Source organism: Elaeis guineensis, chromosome 4 (assembly GCF_000442705.2).
Source record: "Elaeis guineensis isolate ETL-2024a chromosome 4, EG11, whole genome shotgun sequence".
Taxonomy (NCBI): Eukaryota; Viridiplantae; Streptophyta; class Magnoliopsida; order Arecales; family Arecaceae; genus Elaeis; species Elaeis guineensis.
In genome coordinates, this window is record NC_025996.2 from 23,929,659 (window position 1) to 23,952,440 (window position 22,782).

Genomic DNA, 22,782 nt, shown 5'->3' on the forward strand with positions numbered 1-22,782 from the left:
AGAAGTTGTCCAGACGACGATGTCAGCGTTCGCTCATATTTACTCGATCATTTTGTCCCTCAAATTAGATTTGAGGTTTACACCGATTTGCACTATTTTTTTCGAATCATCTCCCAAAAGAATAATCTCAAGCTTTTCTGCTAGTTTACCTCAAACTTTTTTGAGCTTATCTAGTGGATCTAGCATATCGACTAGCATATTTTTTGTAGGCCGCTTCATTTTAGAGGTAATCACAAAACACTGTCGAGCCACTGTCTGGTTACCATGCATCTCACCAATTCCTCTCTTGGCCAGAAATCGCACCAGCAGATGGTAAGTAGAGATGATAGCTTTAAGGGCATTGAGATCAGGTCAGCCAAGGATAACATTGTAAGCGGATGGAACTTTAACCATCAAAAAGGTGAGCTGTATTGTCGATTGCTTTGAGTCTTGTCCTATTGTGACTGGCAAAGTGATTTTTCCTTCAACAGCCATCGGATCTCCTAAAAATTTGATGAGCAGAGCGCCGACCTACCTCAGTCGAGTTGTCAGTTTCATTTTTAAGAATGCATTGTAGAACAACACATCGACAGAGCTTTCATTATCAACTAAAATTTTCTTTACATCATACTTCGCTATTATCATTGAAACAACAACAGCATTATTATGAGGAGTTTAAATCTCTTTTACATCATTTTCAGAAAATGAAATAACATCTTTAGTTCTCTGCTTTTTGAAAGACGGGTCATCAATGTCGTACAGGATACTAGATATCATATTGATAACACCGATCGTTGGTCAATTATGATCCTCAGAACTTCCTTCCATTGGAGGCCAGTTTTCCACGACTTTGGCCGGCCTGACATATTTATCGAGATAGTTTCGGCACACGAAGGTTTCTATTTTATCTTGCAGCTGCCTGCATTCCTCGGTATTATGGCTATGATCTCGATGGAAACAGTAGTATTTTTACTTGTCCCTCTTCTCTGGAGAAGCCTTCATAGGACCAGATTTTTGAAGATATCTTTCTCCTTCAATTTTCATTAGAATCTTTGCTCGGAGGGTGAGCAGAGGGGCATAAGAGTCAAAATGATGAGGCAAACTTCCTGACCTCAGATTTTTTCAAGGTCGATCGACGGTTTTGCTCTACAGAGCTTCACCATTTTTTCTCGATCTTTTCTTATCATTTTTGTCCTTCTTTGCTTGCCTTAAGATGGCTTCTTCTTTCTCAATTTGAGCGTACTTTCGTACTCGATCTAGTATTTCATCATAACTGTTTGAAAAATTTTTATTCAAAGAGAAAATTAGACGGTTGCTCTGGAGTCTTCTTTTCAAAGCAGACATAGTAACTGACTCATTAAAATTTTTTACTCCAAGGCTGGCCGCATTAAAACAAGCCACATACTTCTGGAGGTCTTCTCCCTCCTATTGTTGAACAGAAAAAAGACTATCCACGTCTCAAATGAGGCCGATTAATACCAAAATAAGTGACAAACAGCCTTTCGAATTGCTCAAAAGAGGAAATGGACCCCTACAAGAGTTCAGAAAGCTATACCCTCGCTACCTTATTAAGGGTTGCGAGAAAAGCGATACATAGTAGGATGTCAGAAGCCCCTTGTAAAGTCATGAGGGCCCTATAGCCCTTGATATGATCCATTAGATCAGTAGAGCCATCAAAAGACTTGATGGTGGACATCTTGAATCAATTTGAAATCAGTTCATTCAGAATTTTATGAGAGAGGAGATCCAAGATTGAAACTATCTTTATTCTAGAATCGATCTCCTACCTGAATTTTCATCAGGCATCTTTCAAGATATAGGATCTTGTGTTCCAGATCACCCCCTTTTGAACCTTCACTACACTGCAGGTGAATTCACTGCCAGCCTCATCAATGTGATGTTCATCTTGAAGGGCTGGTTGATGACTGTGCTGAGATACAGCCTTCGAAGGAGTTTCTTTCTGCTATTGCTCCTCCTTTTGAAGCTATTGAACAGCCGCTATCAGGGCTTAAACTTATTGAATCAAGAAGTTGAACTGTTGAAGATCAATAGTAAGTGGTTGTTGTTGCGATGCCTTTGGCATTCCTCCTTCTAGAGAGGACGGAGAGGGTTGCTATGTCCATGGTTTAACCATCTTTTTCACAAGAAAAATAAAAGTGCGGCCCCTTCCTCTAGCGCCAATCTATTATTGCGAAACTCAAATCTGAAATAGAGAAGGGTCAAATGAATCTGGACTGGAGTGGCTGCAATGATCTGATCTGACTCTCCTTTGAGAAATCCTGCAAAATTAGTCAAAAATCAGATAGAGATTCTTCGATTTTTGACCCTCCAATGCCTAAGTCAATTCAAACCTCGAGAACAGAGAGTTCAAAAAAATAGAAGAACATGAGAAGAAGGTTTGAATGGAACTGGAGAGATCAGATTGAGTGAGAACTAGAGTTCTTCTTCAAAAATAGGTGGAGTTCCCACCGACAGAGTCTCTCCTAGTCTTAGAATTGTGGACTTACTGATGGAAGATTCCTGATCTTCTATTTATAAAGGGGTTGACGAGGCCGTTTCAGAGTTTGTTAGACCGTTAGAAGAATTGATTAGGCAGTTCGAGCGATCTGTAAGTGAGCCAGCATACAGCTGTATGTATGAGCTAGAAGTGAGGCCATACCTGACGTTTCTGTCAACTATATATGAGATCGTGGCCAGCTGGAGCTTAGTTGTATAGATTGTGGCTGGCTCTTGTAGGATGACTGCTGCCGCTAATATAGTGATTCATTTCGGTAAAAGATCGAGATGAAATAGAGTCCAGTTATTATCAGTTGAGACCTGTCATCTCAGATACATAGAATATCGGAGTATCTCAATTCATATCGGTAAAATACCGATCGAAGTCTGCTTATTAGCAAGTTAGCGTGCTACAACTTGGTGCTTCGAGATTGATAGTTTCTTGACCTCACATGATGATGCCACGTGGCTTGAGATTGGTTTAGTGCACCAACATCTCCTATCCCATCAAAATCAGATAACTCTAGGATATTTGATTTTTAACCTAGAGATTGAAGGTTCAAGGTCCTCATCCAACATTTATCATTATTATTTATTTAAATATTTTTAATAATATTAAAAAATATAATCATATTCTATTATATTTTTTATTTTAAATTTATTTTTATTTATAAAATTAAATTACAACATATATAATTTTGGACCTGTCAGATTGGCATTGTACTCTTCAATAAATACACTAGAGAGAGAAACTATGTTCAAATCCAAAAAATTATATTCCCAAAGATGGTTGGTTCTCTGATAATTTTAATTTCAATATTTAAATAATTTAATTTATAAACTATATTTGTTGCTTTTTAACCAATTAAAATTATTTACCATCTCTCTCCCGAACAGGTCTAATTTAGTTAAACCCGAATGAGTGTCAAAAATATCATTTTATTTTTTTATTCATCTGAGATTTTTAAAAATAACCCTTATAATTAAGACTTTATTACGATCCATTGGAGAACCAAGATCAAACTTTAATATATATATAATATATATATATATATAATATATATATATATATGAACTTCTAAAAAATATTGAATAATATATATAGTCTGTTTGTGACCTTCAAATGAAGATATATACATCCACGTGTTGCTCTCTTTTTTCTTTCCCTAAGAAAATAGTAATACAAGTTTCTGCTAGACAGAATTCAGACTTTAATAAGAGTACAACCTCGTTAGATGACAGTGATCCATCGATGAGGAACAATGTGAATTACTGCCCAAGTTATCCTGTACGGCTAAACCTCTTCTTATAGGACAGCAATGGAGGTCCCCATGTCCCAATTAGTGAAACCATTTAGAGACAGCCATGGCCACCTCCAGCGATGCATGCTAAAGTCTCGGGCGCCAAGGGACCAAATGATGCCGTTTGTCACCCTCTCTCTGCCCTAATTCGTATCAACCCAAACCATAACATGCAATATTTAATGCCTCAAGGATTCACGTGAACAATATTTAATGACCTGATGCGGACCCAATCCGTGCCCAGGATGCGTACCCATCGGTTGGACATGAGTCCCAGATCTGGACACGAAAATGATGGTCCGGCTAACTCAGGCTTGGATCTAGTTGACTTGGACTCAACCCACCAGACCGTTGGACTGCATTAGATCCAATACACCAATTCAGTTTTCAATAAACATAGGTATTACTTATAGCTTAGGCAAGTTAATTACCGCAAGAGACGGCTATCTGGCATCAGAAGGCGTGTAAACTTGTAGTTGTCACTAGAGTGGCTTGCTTGCTATGTAATCGACCATTAAGGTACCCACAACATGTGGAGTTAGCTTATAGTGTTCTATAGACCTTGCTTGTTATGTTATCAACCATTTAGGTGCCCACCACAACCGTGCATGTGGAGCTAGCTTATATTATTTTTATAGTTTATATTATTATAAATCAAATATCTTTTCTGGGAATGAGGGAAATCTTTAATAGGATTTAAATCCTTGAATAATAAGTTATATGTTTATATCCTCTGTATGAATATTCAGGCTCATTTTTTAGCACATTACTTTTACGTGACGATCGTTGTATGACTATGATGAATCTTTACTTCATAATCCTGATCTAAGATGCATATGTTAATCGTCTAATTATATTAGTTAGATCGTTAAATTTAACAATTGTAAACGAGACAGACCTACGCACTGGTGCTAGGAGAAATGTTATAGTGATACATTGATAATGTAAACAGAGATTGCACCAGTAGAGAATCCTATGCATAGGCTTTACAACTCGTCAATGAAAATTCCAATGAGTAGTTGAGCTATTATCAATGTCATGTCTTCCGTGGACAAGGTCGGTGGTGGCTTGTCGCGGTTGGGGCCTTGGAGGAGAGAACCGCTATGGTTGGATTCACGAAAGTTCGGATAAGCTTGGGATTTTGATCGTATGTTATTTGTAATCAGCGTAGGTTTGGTCATGGACTTGTGGTTGGATCTTGTTTTACTCCATTTAGAAATAGATTCAGAAGTTTCTATGATAAGTTCTGCAAACAAAATAAATTTAAAAAATAATTTCTTCAAAAAAGCAAAGAATGAAAAGAGCCAGCACTGACACAAAATGTTTCTCTCCAAAAAGAAAAAAAACAAAGGCAAATAAAAGTTTCTTTTTTTTTTTTTTTTTCATATATGTACGCCCGATTTCTGTACTGTGCTTGACTTTTAACGGTTCTGTGCGTGTGTTTGTGCGTGTTTTTTTTTAAGGCCTCGTTGCGTTAAATGAGGGAAAATAAGGGCATCTTCAATTAGGCCGTGGGCTGGCCATAGGTTTGTTTTCCTTTAGGAAGGCTTGAACAGTGGGCGTATAGTCTGGTGGCAACTCTTTTCCCTGGAGTTGGTTCCAAAGAGCTGATCATGGGCCCTATCTCGATCGTAAACTATATTAATGTTTAGTCGGGCTTTATGGCGGCCCAGTTTAAAATCTTCATATTATCTGTGCCCAACCCAGCACATCATTCACTTTTAGTTTAAGGAACGTCGTAAGGCCTTTCACGCCAAATACCTCCCATTTTTTAATACACATGAGACCACCTAATCAGGCACTCTAAATTGCGTGGTTACGCCTATTCATACTTGATCATGCATGATCGTGTATCTCAAAGTAAGCGGTCATGTGTATGTGAAAGACCAAGTCTTTTGTGCAAATGACCTAACCTAAGTCTTACATTTAAACCTTAGGAAGTGAATCTGTCACTCGTATCAATACCTGAGTTTAGACCCGTTATAGTACATGATCGCAAGGATTAGTATTGTCGAAGTCATCTTTAAAATCCAAACAGTGGTGCTGGGTGTCAAACATGACGTGCACCTAAGTTGAGCCATAATGATCCCTCTAGAGGATCGATGAGGTGGCAGCTATCTTGGGTGGTGATATCTTTTACGGTGCAAAATATGCATCACAAAATATCCCGCTTCATCTCTATGATTCTAGACAACATTTGCCCAGTAAATGTATGACAATCATTCTAAAAACATTCAATTTGAAAGGTTCCGGCAATATGTTGTCATGCAATCTTATAGTAAAGGGTTTTGTGTTATAAGGGATGTTCTTTTAAATATTTAACATGCATGATTTGTTTAAAAATCAATTTAATGAAACATTTTGTTTGTTCGCACTCCCATCATTATTTAAAGGAACAGAAAAGTAATTAAAACAATACGCTGACACTATAAAATGGAATATGAACCTCCCTTTTTCTTATTGTGTTTTGTGTGAGGAAACTAATGTCTAGAAACAAGTGGAATGCCATATCTATAAACATCAGAGGACAGAACGAGAAAAACCAATATTTACGGTACCATGTCACCGGTAATGCGGCCATCACGGGGTATGAAACGGATCATTACTGCACGTCTTTTTAGTGATAAATATAAATTTTTATAAGAGACAAGTTGCCTTCCATAAACAAAATAGAATCTTCTGCAATATTCAAAAAATATCATACGATACTGTACATATATTGAAACGTCCATGGTTATGTGATATTTATCTAAACTATTTAAATATTTTTAAAATTTATCTATTTTTTTTTCTTAATATTTTAACATGCACGTGTAAACACACACGATCATTCATCTTTTGATGGATGTCTCCGAAATATGCACAGTATCATACCGTACTTTTTGAATATCTCAAAAATTCATTTTTTTTTGTAAATATCTTCATCAATTTTTAAGTTATAATAATATAGATTACTTTCTTGCTACATACGTACCATACATTTATACCTACATACATATATGTGTATCTATATATTAATATAATAAGTGCATGTATGTATGTATATGTATATGTATATACGTATGTTATAATTAAAAGTTTATGTTCCGTTTTATCTCAAGCAGTGAAAATCCATTACCTCTTCAATAAAAAGCTGGGTAAAAAAAGGGCAAAAAACAAAAGATAATCCATTATGATCAGGGCCCATTGTTTTAATCAATGTTGGTTTTGAGAGTAGGACACATCAGATCTCCACCTGCCAAGGAAAAAGGAAAGGATCCTAAGTTTGGACCTCAGAAAGCTACAGGTAGCATCTCTTCCACGTTGGAGAGCTCTGGACGTTTGTACTTTAGCCGTCAAATCATCCGAGTCACCCACCGAAAGCTGGCTAAGGGCGATGGTTTTGTTTGGGGGAGTCGCAAAGAATCGTTCATCTGCCCATGCCATTATCATCATGGTTTTGAATTCACGCTTACCCTCCGAGCTGTTCCTTCGAACAAATTGATGCATATCCAAGCAAGAAACTTGTATCGCCAATCAATCGGTGGGCCAGAATAATGTTGCCCTTACGTCTGGGTTGCCCAACTTCCGTTTCATGTGCACAAGCTCACAAATTTAGGTAGGGGATGGTATCTCTTTTGTTTTGTCCGAGCCAGGGAGGATAGAGGCCCTTCTTTTTGCCGAAGCAATGAATGGACTGACACGAGGTTAGCTTCTTTTTCCATTGTAAGCTTATGTCAACTTTAAGGTGCGTCTAATGTTGGGCGTTGGTCTGCTGACTGATGGATTGACACGAATATACCCTGAATGAGTGAGAATGTCAGGTTGCAAGCACCATCGCATATATATATATATATTTTCTTTAAGATGATGTGGTGGTAAATTAGGAATGTGCATGGGGCGGATCGAATTGATTGGGGGACTAAACTCGAAATTGAATGATTTAAATTAATTTTTAAAGATCAAAATCGAAAATGAACCGATCATCCATAAAAAGCACTTGAAATCGTTCCAAAAAATTCGGCCCGGCTTGATATTTCATTTTATATAAAAATTATTAAAAAATTAAAATTAAATTTTATATATAGATATATATGGATTAATTAGATTGGATCATTTTGAATATATATATATATATATATAAAAGTTAGATTAAATTGGATCGGTTTGAATCATTTTTTTTAATTTAAATTAAAATTAAATTAATTTTTTATTTTAAATTTTTTAATTTTTAAAAAAAAGCATAAATCAAATCAAAAAAACTGGTTTGAATTAGATTCGTCAATTTTTTCACACCACCGCAGGTAAATTGCCACCTCTTGGATTTTAACCCAAAACTTCTCTCATGGAAAAATAGGTGCCAACCAACCTAACAGCTGTTGATGCCATTTGATAAATTTAGTGAAGTGCTAAATTCATCAAAAAGTATGAATGCGTCGTCTGATAAATCTAGTACTTTGATTTCAATGGAGGAAGTAATGGGATGCCTATTATCTAAATCCGGTAGGTGCAAACCCTCTTCCCTTCTCATTCGCTTTATTTAAACATGGTAGGGACAATAACAGAGAACCTTCATAAACAACCCTAAATAAACAAGATTAGCTGTTACCAAAAAGAAAAAAACAAGATTAGCTGAAGTAATCATGACTCAGGCTAGCCCTACATCTTTATGTTTGTTTGAAAGGGTTGTAAACTTGTAGATTATATTATCATTTTTCATGTGGCAGAGTAGTTGGTTTTCAAGGTTCTTGGGCTGCAGAGTTAAGCAAATATCGCTAATACATACCAATTTTTGCAAATCTGGCTATGAAAGCAGCATGTTAAGGTGGTCAATGTGGGAACCATTTCAAGCATATTGTATAGTTTATGTTGCAAAAGCTTTACATTGATTATACCATCGAACTCAAGTAAGCAAAGTAGCGCATTTGCCTAGTTAAATTAAGTTTTGAGAACAAAAATCCATATTTTTTCCATGTAGTTCTACGTTACTTGACCGAGGAAACAAACCTAAAGGCATAGATACCTTTTGGTAGATATTCAACATCTAAACATCAAATGAGATACATAAACTAAAGGGTTTAAGTGCACCAAAGGACCGAGGATGAAATGAGGGGTGCTAATCATATTTAACATCCCCCTGTGCATTGCTCCATTCTTTATACAAGCCTAGGAATTAAAGTGACGGTCTTTTGTGGTAAGAGGTTAAGCGTTTAAACATTTTTTTTTTTTTTGATACAAATGAAGGTCACATCAATCTGATGCGAGAGTAGCCTAAAGGTCAAGATACATAAAATTTCGTAGAACCAGCAGACAATCATCATCCTGTCTCTACAGCTAATCATCGGAGTGCTCAGCAACAAAAGTCGCCATCCAATCTGCTGTAGTGTTCGCCTCCTGATAGATATACCGGACTCGCACTACAGCAGATTGATGAAGAGAGATCCAGACATCCTGGATAAACGGATGACCCTTGAGCTGTTTGAAGTCTTTCTGAATCTACGAAATAACAGTAACAGAGTCACCTCCAAGAAAATCCTCTCTAAATGAAGCTGCTGTCTAGCAAAGGTGATGCCAGCCCAAGTGGCATGAAGCTCCACCGCCGGAACTGAAGGCTCAAAAAGGTAAGACCCACCAGCCACCAAAAGTCTCCCATCCGAGCCACGAATAACAAAGCCCACTTCGCCCCTTCCGTTTCTGACACTGCCATCAAAGTTAACCTTGACAAATCCCGGAGGAGGAGGCACCCAGAAAATGGATAGGACTCTGCGGATCCTTACCGGGGCAGGCAAGAAGCTCCAAAGATCGGAGATATCAAGGGACGGAATAGCAGTGTCAAACTTGCAATACTCCTGAGCAAAACAGACCACTCTCTCCAGCACCCGATGAGCAGGAATGACCTCATTGTCAAAGACAAAGCTGTTCCTAAATAGTTAAATTTGGTAAGCAATATAAACTATTCGCCTACCAACCATAGATGTTCTGTCAGTCACACTCTGCCGGATGAAGCCAAAGAAGGATACTAACCATGGATCGACACTCGTCTCCCATAGGTAGCTGCCAGTCTGTCTCCAAATGATCCTGCCCTAGGACACCGCAGGACTACGTATTCTGCTGACTTGTTCTCCATGCCACAAACCAGACACAAGGTCAGAACCTCCATGCCCCTCTCCCTGAGAAGTGTCTGAATAAGGAGGTGGTTCCAGGCAAGTTTTCAAAGAAAAATCCACGCCCTAGGATGAGCGGCAACTCTCCAAATCCAAGCAATCTCAATCCATCTGGAAGGCATCGGTCTATACAAAAGGGAAAGATCCCTCAAGAAACCCTCAGGCAGCAAGAACATTCCCAGACCCTGTATCCTGAGTGGGATGCATCAAATCAGGATGGTAAGGATCTACTCTGTAAATGGCTGCCCAAAAAGTCGGGTGATTGCTTGTGCTTGCCAGTCGGAGGCATCAATAGTCATAAGATCAACACCCTCGTATAATCCTCCACCTCATTGCTGACAAGGGTTGGCCAACGAGATAAAGGGATGCTCGAAATCCAGACATCCTGAATTACCTCCACCGAACGACCTTCACCAATCAAGTACCTGATCTGATCCATCACATTAGGCCCCTAAGCACAAATCTCCTTCCATATGAAGGAGCATCTCGGACAGCCTGGATGGGAGTCCCATGGCTCCATCCACCATAGCAAGCCCGCATCACTGTGCTCCACAAGCAGTCTGGCTGGATCAGAAATCTAACCAGTGCATGGCAAGCAAAGCCTCCCTCCTCGTCAATAAAGAGTGGATCCCTAGGCTTCCTCCCTTGTAGGCTGACACACCATCTCTCAGGAGAGCAGATGGATCCGATGATGATCGCAACCAGATCCTCATAAGAAGTTACGAAGCTGCTGCTCCATCCTTCTGATACAAGCAATGGGGATAACTGTATGAGACAGAAGATAAACCGAAATAGAGCATAAAACTGATCTCACCAAAGTGGTCCTGCCCATAAAGGAGAGGGTGCTAGCTGCCATCCCTAAAAATACTCCTAAATCGCTGCTCTAAGGGTTTGCACTCAGCCCACCGTAAGCAACGGCCTGTGATCGAAACTCAAGATAGGTCAGGGTCTCTAACTACTCCTGAATCCCTAAGATCTCCCTGATCGTCGATCTGATCTGGGCCTTCATCCTCGGGCTAAAGATGACAGTGGACTTCTGAATATTGACCAGCTGCCCTGATGTCGATAATAGGCCGTGACAATGGAGGCAAAATACTCCACATTTCGAATGGAGGCACATCCGATGAGGAGGCGTCATCTGCAAAGAGAAAGTGCAAGAGTGGCTGGACATCAGGGGTAGGCCAATACGGCTCCAGGGTCTGTCCCTAACTGCTGCTCTCAACACTCTAGATAAGGTATCAGCACATAAAATGAATAGGTAGAGAGAGAGAGAGAACAACTTTGATGAAGGCCTACAGAAGAAAGAAAGAACTCATCGGAGTGCCATTGACGAGGATAGAGAAGCTTAGGCGCTCGACATAGTCCATAATCCAAGCAATCCACCCCTCAAAATTCAGCTCCTAAAACGTCTGCCGCAGAAAGCCCAACTCATCCAATCATATACCTGCTCCATATCCAGCTTGATGGCCATAGACTACGGCGATATAGAGCTCTTTGGAGGTTGTGCATAAATTTTTGGACAAGCAAAACATTATCGGTGATCGACCGACCTCCAATAAAAGCACCCTGCTCCTAGCTAATCAGGCGAGGCATCAGTAGCTTCAGTCGTCCAATCAGAATCCATGCACATACTTTGTAGAGGCATTCCAGTGGCATGGAAGCAGACCCTCATTATCCTTATTCCGAAGAAGACGGATGCTTCAATTCCTGAGCACTTCAGACCCATCAGCTTGTATCGCATCCACCACTTCCTCTCGGATAATCGACCAGTACCAACGAAAGAAGAGTGGAGAAAAATCATTAGGCTCTGAGGCCTTATCCTCACCCAGAGACCAAAGGATACCACGCACCTCTTCAGAAGACACTGGTCTAGTCAAAATCTCATTCTCCTATATAGAGATGCGGACAATCGACTGGGCACATAGAATGGGATAGTTCTCACCCAGCAACCTCGTCTATCGATCTTTGAAAAAAATGAAAGATCTCAGTGAGGATCCCTCCACTATCATCCCCGACACTACCATCACTCCTCCGTAACTGCCTGATGTGGTTGGCAGACCTCCGAATCATAGTGGACTAATCGAAGAATCTGGTGTTCCAATCTCCCTCCCGAATCCACTGAATCCTAGACTTCTACCTCCAAAAAATCTCTTACTACCTCAGAAGAGAATGGTGCTCAGAAAGCTTACCTCATAGCTCTCCCAACTCAGTCTCGGATAAGCCACCACCCCAATCCTCCCTCAGCTACAGCTCCTCAATGTCAGCTCGACCTGCTCGATCCTCAGAAGATATCACCCACCTTTAAGCAGTTCCAACTGAGGAGTCTGTGTCTGACCAGCTCCAGCCTGTAAGTCACCTTATACCTCACATCCCTATTGATCGATATCCTCCATATCTTTCGAACTGAGTCCCAGGATCTCGGATAATAGATCCAGAACTTCTCAAATCGGAAGGGGGCCCTGGGTTGGTCCAGGTCATCCATCAAAATAAAAATAGGGTAGTGATCCAGGTAATCCTCGGTAGGTGCTGAACAGAGTACCTTGGATAGCACTGGATCCAGTCAGCAAAAGCTAGAGCACGATTGATCCTCTCCCAGATCTGAGTAGAGCCATGCTGGTTATTACATCAGGTGAATCTCGGGCTAGTAAATCCTAGATCGATCAGTCCAGTGTTGGTGATTAACTCTCTGAACTCCCTGGACTCCACACTGTCCATCTCTTGCCTGCCGTCATGCTTCTCGTAGGGCTGACTATACAATTGAAATCGTCAGCCATCAGAGAAGGCAAGCCCTGCGTCAAGAGTCTAGAGATCTTGCCCTAAAGCACCCGCTGACCTCTATACTCAGTGCTCGCATAGATATCAGAGAGGAACCAGGGTTGCCCGAACTGGTCCATGATAATAAAGATCACCTGCTGCTCACATCTGTGAAAAGCATCAACTCGGATCAAGCCTCGACGCCACATCACCAAGATCCCTCCCGACAATACTCGAGACTCCATAGCATAAGAACTCCAGGCCATAGAGATGTTGCATCTGGCCCAGGCTAGTTCAGTTCCGAAGAAACGAGTCTCGCTCAGAATATAAATATCAGAATCATACTGCTGGATCAATCATCGGAAGTCGATCGAAAGGAAAGCTTCTCCACCCCCGACAATTTCGGAGCAGGATCCTTATGGAGAAGACTCACTAGGAAGGGGGCTTGCACTTGTGCCCCCCTCACCAAAAGAGTCCATCACCGCTACAATACCGAAGGCTCCTCCATCTCCATGACTATTCCCTCATCATGGATAGCCTGCCTGATCCTAGCCACAGCAGCCTCGTGAGTGAGGCCCTAGTCGCCGTCTGACACTTGCATGTGCTCCAGACCCTCAATCGCCATCCCCCTAGGTGGACGCTCCAATGCGCCCACCTCCGCCTCCCTCTGGGCCCTGGCCCCAAAGATGAAGAGTCCAGGGCCCTGGGAGCCCACTAAGGCCTCCAAATCCATAGGTGATTGGGCCACAACCTTATCTTCCCCTTATTTTTCTTTTTTCACCTTTTCGGGGCCCTCCAGACCCAATTCCAAGTTTGTGGCTTCACTAGAGCTCGGCCTGCATCCATTTCCTAGGATCGGGCTCACTTGAGCTGGCCTGTTGCATGAGCCCACCTCTCTTCACCCGCTTGGCCCATTTGTGGCTAGCTGGGCTCCACCTTAGCGCCCACCACAGACACACAGCCCTTCGCTCCCGCCATCTCCTAACCAATCAACGGGGAAGGGGTTCGCACCCCCCATCGATCGTCCATCCGTTGGTGCCAACTGTGATCGGCCGGGCGACCTCCGCCATGCCACCTTCGCTAGCTGGATCCATCCATCGACCCCAGGCACTGATTTCATGCAATATGAGCCAGTTTCCACGCATCCCGTCCGGGGTTGACTTGTCCAAAAATCAGCCTAGTCAACCCATTCATCTTCCTTCTCTCATCCGCTTCATCCTCCTGCCTCAACTCCCACCACCGAACGGCCAGCAGCCAAGGCCCAAGAGGAGGTCCCGCCGTCCTCCGATCACCCTCCACCTCCTCCGGTCGAAAGAGGTTATCCAGACCCAGTCTCGCCGCCGCAACTCCTTCCCCCAGTCGACATCGTTCCTCCGGCAGGTGGAAATGGCCACAATGAAGGCAGACTTCGTCGAGGCATTCAAAGACAAACCGCTGCCAGAAAGGCCGGTCGGTCCCATTACCAGAACCTCCAATCCGATGAGCGGTTGGGAGGCCGAGGTCGATTCTGATACAAGCACGGGCAGACCCCAGTCGTCGTTGATCCACCGTGCAGTCGTCAAGGTACACCAATGCATCGGTGAGCTGCAGCACCTCTCAGATAGCTTCCGCATCCCAGTATTTCATCGGAAGCTGAGGGAGGCGCACCTAAACCAGAGCCGTCGAAATTGCCCCCTCTGTCGGGAAGAAGTCCGACTTCTATGGCTCCAGGGCAAGGGCTTGCCCTGCCACGGTCCATAGCCATCAGAGCACCAGATCATGCTCCACTACCTTCGCGAACCGAAAAAAGAGCATCCCCCTCTCCGATCCGAACGCCATTACTTCGCCTTGGACTGTTCTCCAGAGTTGGAACTCCCTGGCCACCAAGTCCAGCGACACGGCCTCCCCAGACTCCTTCCAATCAATGCTGTCGCTTCCTAGCGCATCGAACGCTCTCGGAGGGCCTCCGTCGGGACCTCCACCATCTCCAAAAACCATTGGGTGTGCTCCGTCACCTTCTTCGGTGTTGAGTTCGACGAAATCTACATCGTTCGTCCATGCAATGCCCCTTTCCAGCTCATCTTCGGATGGACGCCACCCTTGGAAGTACTTGATTGGTCTCGCACCTTCTTCACCATCATCTACCACGACGATGACTCCGATAGCTGACTAGAACACCGATGATCACATCCAAAAAAATATCAGTACGAATCTTAAAGCACTCTCAGATAAGACGCTCAGTTCAGACCTTTACAACTGGATTGTTTCTTGATTTTTAATTTTTGAATGTCTATCCATTTTATTTAAAATTTTTAAATATATCGATTGTGAAAATTTTTTGCACTGTTGTCAGTATCTTGATGATAATTATCATATTTTAAATTTTTATAGTTATATAAAATTATTTTTAAATAATTTTTAAACGCCCGCTCGTTCTCCATTTAAAATTTTCATCTACCCCAACTTGCCGGACAATTTTCAGCACCTTGATTATGGCTATTATTTAATGTCATATTTTTAATATTTCTTTATTTTTTTGTCCCTATCCTCACAGAAATACGTGGATGTCATGAAGATGTGGGTTAAAAAGGTTGGTACATAAAGAAAAAGTGACCTTTACATAATAAATTAAATGTAACAAGAGCATAGCATTCCACTTGGCAAATCCTTGAGGAAATGATATCCACGCTAAGCGCAGTATGATTAGTGATGGAGAAGATTAGTGACAAGGGCTATTGATTTATTCGCGATAGAGTTTACGATCCATTTGATTGCATGCATGACAAAGTTGCATGCTCTTATATTCATACTTTTTATAAAGTGATGAGAATCTTCGAGACGTCATTCGTTGCCTTTATTTCTTTTCTTTTTGTCAAGGGTCCCTTGTGTGCCACGTCCAAGTGTGGGCTGAAGGCTTTGCACTATCGTAAGAGATGTCAACTGTGAACTGCTTGTTTGGTAGAATGATAAGAATGTTTCAGGGGGGAACACAATTTTCCGCCGTTTAGTTGGACAAAATTTCAGCTACCTAGTGACATTTGATTGTTCTTCAAAATGCCGCCACTATATTGCTTACTTTCGCAACAAGAATATATATAGAAGCCTTCAATACTAAACAAATTATTTTAATGAAGTGGTTGTGGCATTTTCGCAGGAAGTTATGAAGCCTCTATCAATCTTCAAACATTGTGGCAGACATTTCTTTTGTTTCTTGCACATTTTATTTTTTGATTTTCATATATATATTTTTACTAGATTTGGATAATAGATCCATCCCAATAAAAAAAAAAAAATCTAAATATTAAAACTGAAATGTAGTTAAGCAAGTTATTTTTTTGATAAAAAAGTAATTAAAAGATAATTTCTGCTTGTCTTTTTTCTCCCAAAATGCATCCTTGTGTTCCTCCAAACGCTTGCTGTACATGGCCAAAGGCCTCTATGGGCTATCTTCATCATTTGTGTAAAAAAGACAATCCACGAAGTTGATCGTGAACATTTTTGAATAAATTATTGAAATTAAAATACCAATTCCACATATAAGCCGATCATATAGAACCAATTCGTGTAACTTTCTATCAGCATCCAAGAAGTCCACTGTCTTTAAACTCCTGCCGTAGCTTTATGTTCCCATTTATTTCAGTGAAAGATACAACTCCAAAAGTGAGATACCATATAGAATTAGAAACCAAAGTTTCTTAAGGCCGCTTCTTACAGACGTATATACTCATCAACCAGACAGGATGTCAAAAGTTTATTTAAATATTTTGTACATAATTCCTAGAAATCAAAAGCTCAAGCGACCTAAAACTTATTTATTCACCATCAAACATACCTTCTAACCGAACGGGAAATCTTGAAGCAACCACCCACCATCCATACAGAGTCGCTTCTCTAATTTATCTGCAGCCTTCCATCAGGGTGGTTGGGAAGGCTCACAGTATTGGTTCTCAAGACTTGGATAAAACCTTACCTGTTTTCACGTAATTATTACTTACAAGATGGCACAAGAGTTTGGATTCTCCTCGGCACTGTGGACGTAGTAATGTGTGGTCATGTGAGGTTGGTAAGCTTTGTAGGCATTGACGAGCTCCATCATCATCAGCTCTTGGGGATCTCTCTTCTTCTCGGCCTCCTCCTTCTTGGGTTCCTCTTTCTTGGCCTCCTCCTTCTTGGGTTCCTCCTTCTTGGTCTCCTCCTCCTTCTTGGGCTCCTCCTTCTTGGTCTCCTCCTTTTTGGGCTCCTCCTTCTTGGTCTCCTCCTCCTTCTTGGGTTCCTCCTTTTTGGGCTCTTCTTTCTTCTCCTTCTCAGGCTCCTTCACTGGACCCACTGAGAATATATTGGTCGGCCAGAATTTCCTGAGTTTGCTCACAACTTTGACAGGGTCGACGGCTCCAACCACCGTCAGTTTCTTCTCCTTCATGTCCATTGCAAGGGAATCGATTCCTGTGAAGTGAAAATATAGGATAACATGTAGCCAACCTTTGGTTTTTTTATTTTTGGATGTGTGTATGTTAGAAATTTATGATACAATCAAAAAATATGAGCACTATAACGGCAATTAGTAGGGAAGGAGGGGACATGACACCAGGAAGGGTGGAGACTGCCTTGAGAGCCTTCTGTTTGTCCTTGTCATCATGCAAGTCCAGTTTCACCACAATTATCTGCAATGAAACCCCAAATAAATTCCTTTTTTATGATGAAAGAATAGCCAGTAGTCATAATTTGATCACTGGTGGAGGTGAGTGAGGAAAACAGAGACATCCCCTGATTTCTACTTGCATAATCATTAGAACAGAGAGGGAAGAAGAAAAGGAAATAGCAAACATAAGCTTGAACCAACAACAAAGACATTACTTGATAGCTAAATTTCTTGTAACAGTTCACCAAAATAGACTCTTGCTTTCCAAAACATAAGGCTTCACAAAGATAAAACCACACCCAACTACATACTCACATTTAAAAAAAAAAAAACTCTGCATAAAAACAAGACCAAAGCATTTGAAAATGAGGAATCATTCTTCGGATCCCAGATGAAAAGTACAAGCTAGATGGTAAAAACGATTCCGTTTTAAGATATGTATCTTGAAAAGTGATGAAGATGAAGAGAGAACCCATAAAGAAGCCATGCCATCAGAATAGCATCTCATTTGACAAAAAGAAGGAATCAAACATAACAAATATCTAACCTTCATTCTCCGAACTCCCCAAACAGCACCCAAAGCAAAGGCCAGTGAGAGAGAGAGAGAGAGAGAGAGAGAGAGAGGAGGGGAAGAGAGGAGGGGGAGGGGGGAGGCAGATATAGAATTGAATGAAGTACTGATGGGAGGGTCAAAGAAAGAAAGGTGGAGAAGGGTAGGGAGGATGCTGAAGTGGATCTGAGTGAGAGGGTCCACTACGTAAAAAGCAGGGGAGAATGTGAGGAGTGAGAGAGGTGGGTGGCTAGTTGTATGCAGGCTAAAAAAGGTAGTGGGTCACCGTCTCTACGTACGTGGCCAAGAAGCCAAGAGGGAGAGGGTCGGGTTCCATTCTTTTTTCTGTGCCCTCTTGTTGACAATCTTCACGTGGCCCCGCAGTCACATCTGTCCAACGTGTCGTCCCTATTTTGCACTGTCCCTAATCGTAGCCTTCGCTGATCCGGGGCGGTTAAAGTAACATCTCTTTTATATATATTATTTTAGCACACTTCTTTACATCTTAACCCTTGGGGTTGGGCACTCGTATCTACTAATACACCTGATCTTTGGTATTCTTAGCTTCTCCTTCTCTTTTCCTTGTTCCTCTTTTACTCTTCCTCTGGAACGGCTGCTCCACGTCTATACTTGCATTGCAGTATCATTGTTTAATCATCTAGGCAATGTTAGAGTTATCTTAAAATCTTGAACTCTATTATTGCCGCTCGGGCAGATAGCTTATAAGGCGCTGGTTCATCACAAGGTATGAATAGTGCCAACCTTCTTTAAATAATGGACCCGTATCTTGTCGTTGTTATAGTGATAACAGAGATATAGCAATCGCTGTTACGAAAATTAATGAGTTTGTCAGTTGATAGAGCTCTAGTGTAATATTGTTATTTGATTTAGATGATAGTGATAATATAATTATGTAGTTGAATAATTTTTACCAAAAAATATAGTTGCATATTTCACATGTATATTTTGAAGAGATGTATATATCTGAAATTGTTTTAATGATCATTATAAATCTAGAACATAATGACAATCATTTAAAGTTTGGATCCATTTGGATGAGCTGTCTTTCCAAGTTGGCACGGGTACGCAATCATTCTTAAGATTGAAGTGGAAAGCATCCCAAATCGTGAGATCCATTTGATTGTATGAGCTGGACACCACGCACTTCTGACTATAGCATTTGCCAGTGGTGTGGTGACTCATCTAACTTAAGGTTCTTATTATAGTTATATCAAGGTGCAGTTAGACTGATGGATTTCATCTATCGATGTCATTTCGAGATCTCCTTTATTTTTTTTTCTGAGTATTTGCATTGTATTCATATTGTGTATGAGTTTTTCATCTTAATCAAAAAAAATTAAAAAAAAAAAAAAAAAAAAAAGTGAAGCCTACAGCCCGAGCATCAAAGAGAATCTTGTCGAAATGAGTTTTTGAAGGAGAGCTCTTATAACCCACGACATGGTGATGTCCATAGAACTCTAGCCTCCTAGAAGTCATCCCTAAGCTTCAAATACCATGTTTGTGGGTCAGAGCTTATCTCCAGCCCCTCTATTCCTCTGGATTCCGGTAGCTTGAATTCTCCACTCCGAATCATATCTTACGAGGAAAAGGACAACCTCTTTCTCGTGAAAGGAGGCCGACAACTTCTGCAAATTTGGACTCGATCTTGTTTCAAATCTTCACCCTGCCTACCTTTCGGCAGATTTGCCTCCAGCAAATCCCTTTTTAATTTTCACAAACTTGATCTATCTATAGATTATCATAAATGCCTTGAAATCAAATTTGGTGGACTTAGTGGAAGGTTACAAGAGCATATGGGGCAACATTTCCGTGGAATTAACCGGAGAGGTCCAATTTTCTAATCACAGGCATCATTATTGCACAATATTCATGACAAAGTGAACCCAGAGTGGTACATGGGAGACCATATCATGTAGAGCCTGCTCAATCGCACTCATTACATGTACGGTAACAAGTAGACTGGTAGTTGCGATCTGGAAACTAGACCTTTCTACTTCAACATCATAGGGAGAGGATTTTTATGTTTATTTTATTTATGTATATATTATTCCATAAAGGTTTGGATTATCTGCGGTTAGAGGTTGGATTGGAGAGAGGTTCTAGACTCACAGCCATCTAAATGTGTATCGTACACCATAAAAACTATAAAATAGGGCATGATGTTAGTTACTCTTTGCTAGAAGCCAAACAAATGACATATGTAAATGACCTAAACGTACTATTAGGATTTTATTTATTTTAATACTAAATTAAAATTCTTGAATGCCACACTGGGGGGCTCCGCAACATGCAATTGTCCTTCTCTATTCTAATACAACCAATGTCATATGCCTTTCCCCCTCTTTTTTATTCGGTACCGGCATCCAAATGGAGTAGTTGCAAAAGAAGGTGCCTTCGATGATGAAGATTGTCGCTACTCCACCTAGGCTTGGCTCTAAAAAAGAAAAGGTCGATTTGGGATGCCTTTGAAGCTGAACGAACCCATCTTGTATCAGCAATTTAAGCTCGAAATTAATTTCAAACTGGGCCAAAAAATAGATTAAGCTCTCTTTCTCTCTAATATATTATATAATTACATCCAGTGGCCTCTAATATTAAGTTTATTTCAAGCAACTTCATTGTTTATTCAATTTTAGAAGATATCAAATATTAACTCAGATTTGAACCAAGCATGAACTTAACTTTTAGATCAATTTAGAATTTCAAGCAAATTGATTAGGCTCTATTTAGATTAGTTTGAAATTAAGCTCGAATCAATCTCCGAAGAACGGTAAATAAGTCAAGCTTGATCTTAACTTTCAACCTTTAAATTAAGTTCAAACTAAGCTTAATTGGACCTAAGCTCAATTAAGAACGACTTGATTATACCCCTAATTATCACCTTGAACACCAAAACAACAGAAGCTAAAATATACAATACTCTGCATGCAGCAATTGCTTTACTTATATTCCATTTCAAAACTTTTTCAAGGAAGCTTCGTTTCTATCCTTGTCAAATGATGACTTGTAATTTCTATTCTCTTCCAAAATTTGGAATATATAATTTAAAGATTGTGGGATCATAACTTTGTGGTAATTTTGTCATACTTTTGCATGTATGAGTTTTGATTTTGTTTTCTCTTTTTTTTAAAAGAAAAAATTGTTATAGTTAGCGTTTCTTGTGCGGTCATAACACTATCTTTTCTTTTTTTTACTAGATAGGCGGCACATGCATGTGTTGCATGTACCAAAAATAAAGCCATATCATTTATAAAATTAATTTATATTATTTAAATTTCATAAGCGTATTAGCCATTATAATTAGTTTGATGTAGAAGTAAATTTTACAACCTAATAATTTTACCAATAGCCCAAAGTAATTGAGATGGCAAAAAACAATCTTAAAAAAACAAAAGATTTTCAAGAACTTTTAGATAAAATCAGATTTTTTAAACCAATCTAGAATAAAAATATCGATAAAAATCAATAATTAAAATATTGACAAAATTCAATAGGAGCATCTAACAATATCATTCATAGCGTGCATCAAGTATGGTTAGCTACACATGTCATAATGCAACCTACAGTATTATTTATCTCTCTATAAATATGTATAATTTAAAAAAATTATAGTGCTATCTTCATTTTTCAATAATACTATCAAAATAGATGATGACCAATATTAAAAAATACAGGCCCAAATAACCATATTTCAACCATCAATAAATCACCTTCAAGAACAATTTGAGTTATCTTCAGATTTCTGACGATACATGACACATCTTAATTTTCATGTAGCTTGAAGCTCTGCCATCAAGACTATAGTGCGAGATAATCCAACTTTATCTACCACAACCAAAGCTCCACAAGCATTTCTTAAAACAAAATTAGCTCTATCTCATTCACCTTCATTTAGAACGCCGCCATCAAAATTAATGTTGATGAAACTAAAGGATGGTTCAAGATGTTAGCACCATCTTCTGATGGAAAACGGCAAAACGCTGCTAATATTTTTCCCTTCTAAAGGCTTTGCTACGTACGTATGTGAGATTGAGAGAGAGAGACGTGTCTTGTAAGTGCAAAAGTTGGTGCGGTGTCTCTTTCAGGCGTTCTAAATCTCCGCTGATGGTCGATGGTGGAGTTGGGCCTAAAGCTTAGAATCGAGCCTCACCAACCGACTTCACCCATAGGCAGGAGAGAGAAATGGTTAATGGAAATATCCGGACCCCAGTAGACTCTAGAATCTTCCGGAGTGAAATGGGCTTTCATAGCTTAGGATGAGTAGATTCCATCTACTCTCAATTTTGTACTAAAAAATTAGGGCCCAATCGCACCAATTTAAAAAAGTAATGCCAAGCTAATGTCCATCAAATCTCTAGATGAACACGTTCTAAAATTCAGGGCTAGCATCCAAAAAAAAAAACCTACTGCCACCATTAAAAGAGTCGTAATCCTCACCCGTTCGGCAACCAAAAAGTAGGGCCCCACATGGTACGATTGCTTGTGATGAATGGGATCGTACATTGTACAGGTTGTTGTCCTACAGATGGCATATATTTTATCTTATCATTGGCCACCAATTCGGCGATATATGGACGGCAGAAATGTCCAGATTGGACCACAGATTTGCAGAGAATCCGCACTCACCACCCAAGGCCCGGTACCTTTCACCCCTGATCTTTCAAATTAATGGTTGATATTCACTTTAGTTAGTGTGTCATGCATACCATATACAAGAGACCATAATGTTACGGCATGCGCATAGAATCTGCTAGCATAGATAATATGGCATAGAATAATATTTTTTGTATCAATGGATACTGATATGTGCCGATATCATGGTATCTTAATAATATAAGATATGGAAGGCATGCCAATACTTGATATATTAATCTGGTCCTCTAACTAAACATACAGATATTGCAATAAAATGGTATCAAT

General features: G+C 40.2%; 1 protein-coding gene across 1 annotated transcript; it reads right to left on the bottom strand.

Annotated features, from left to right (window-relative positions):
• Nucleotides 1-16,373: 16,373 nt before the first annotated feature.
• Nucleotides 16,374-17,376, bottom strand: LOC105043330 (heavy metal-associated isoprenylated plant protein 39). Its single transcript, XM_073255871.1, has 2 exons — nucleotides 17,238-17,376; nucleotides 16,374-17,095 (listed from the first exon to the last, which is right to left on the bottom strand). Exon 2 carries the CDS (start codon nucleotides 17,076-17,078, stop codon nucleotides 16,644-16,646), a length of 435 nt encoding a protein of 144 aa, XP_073111972.1. The 5' UTR covers nucleotides 17,079-17,095; nucleotides 17,238-17,376; the 3' UTR covers nucleotides 16,374-16,643.
• Between the last annotated feature and the right edge of the window lie 5,406 nt (nucleotides 17,377-22,782).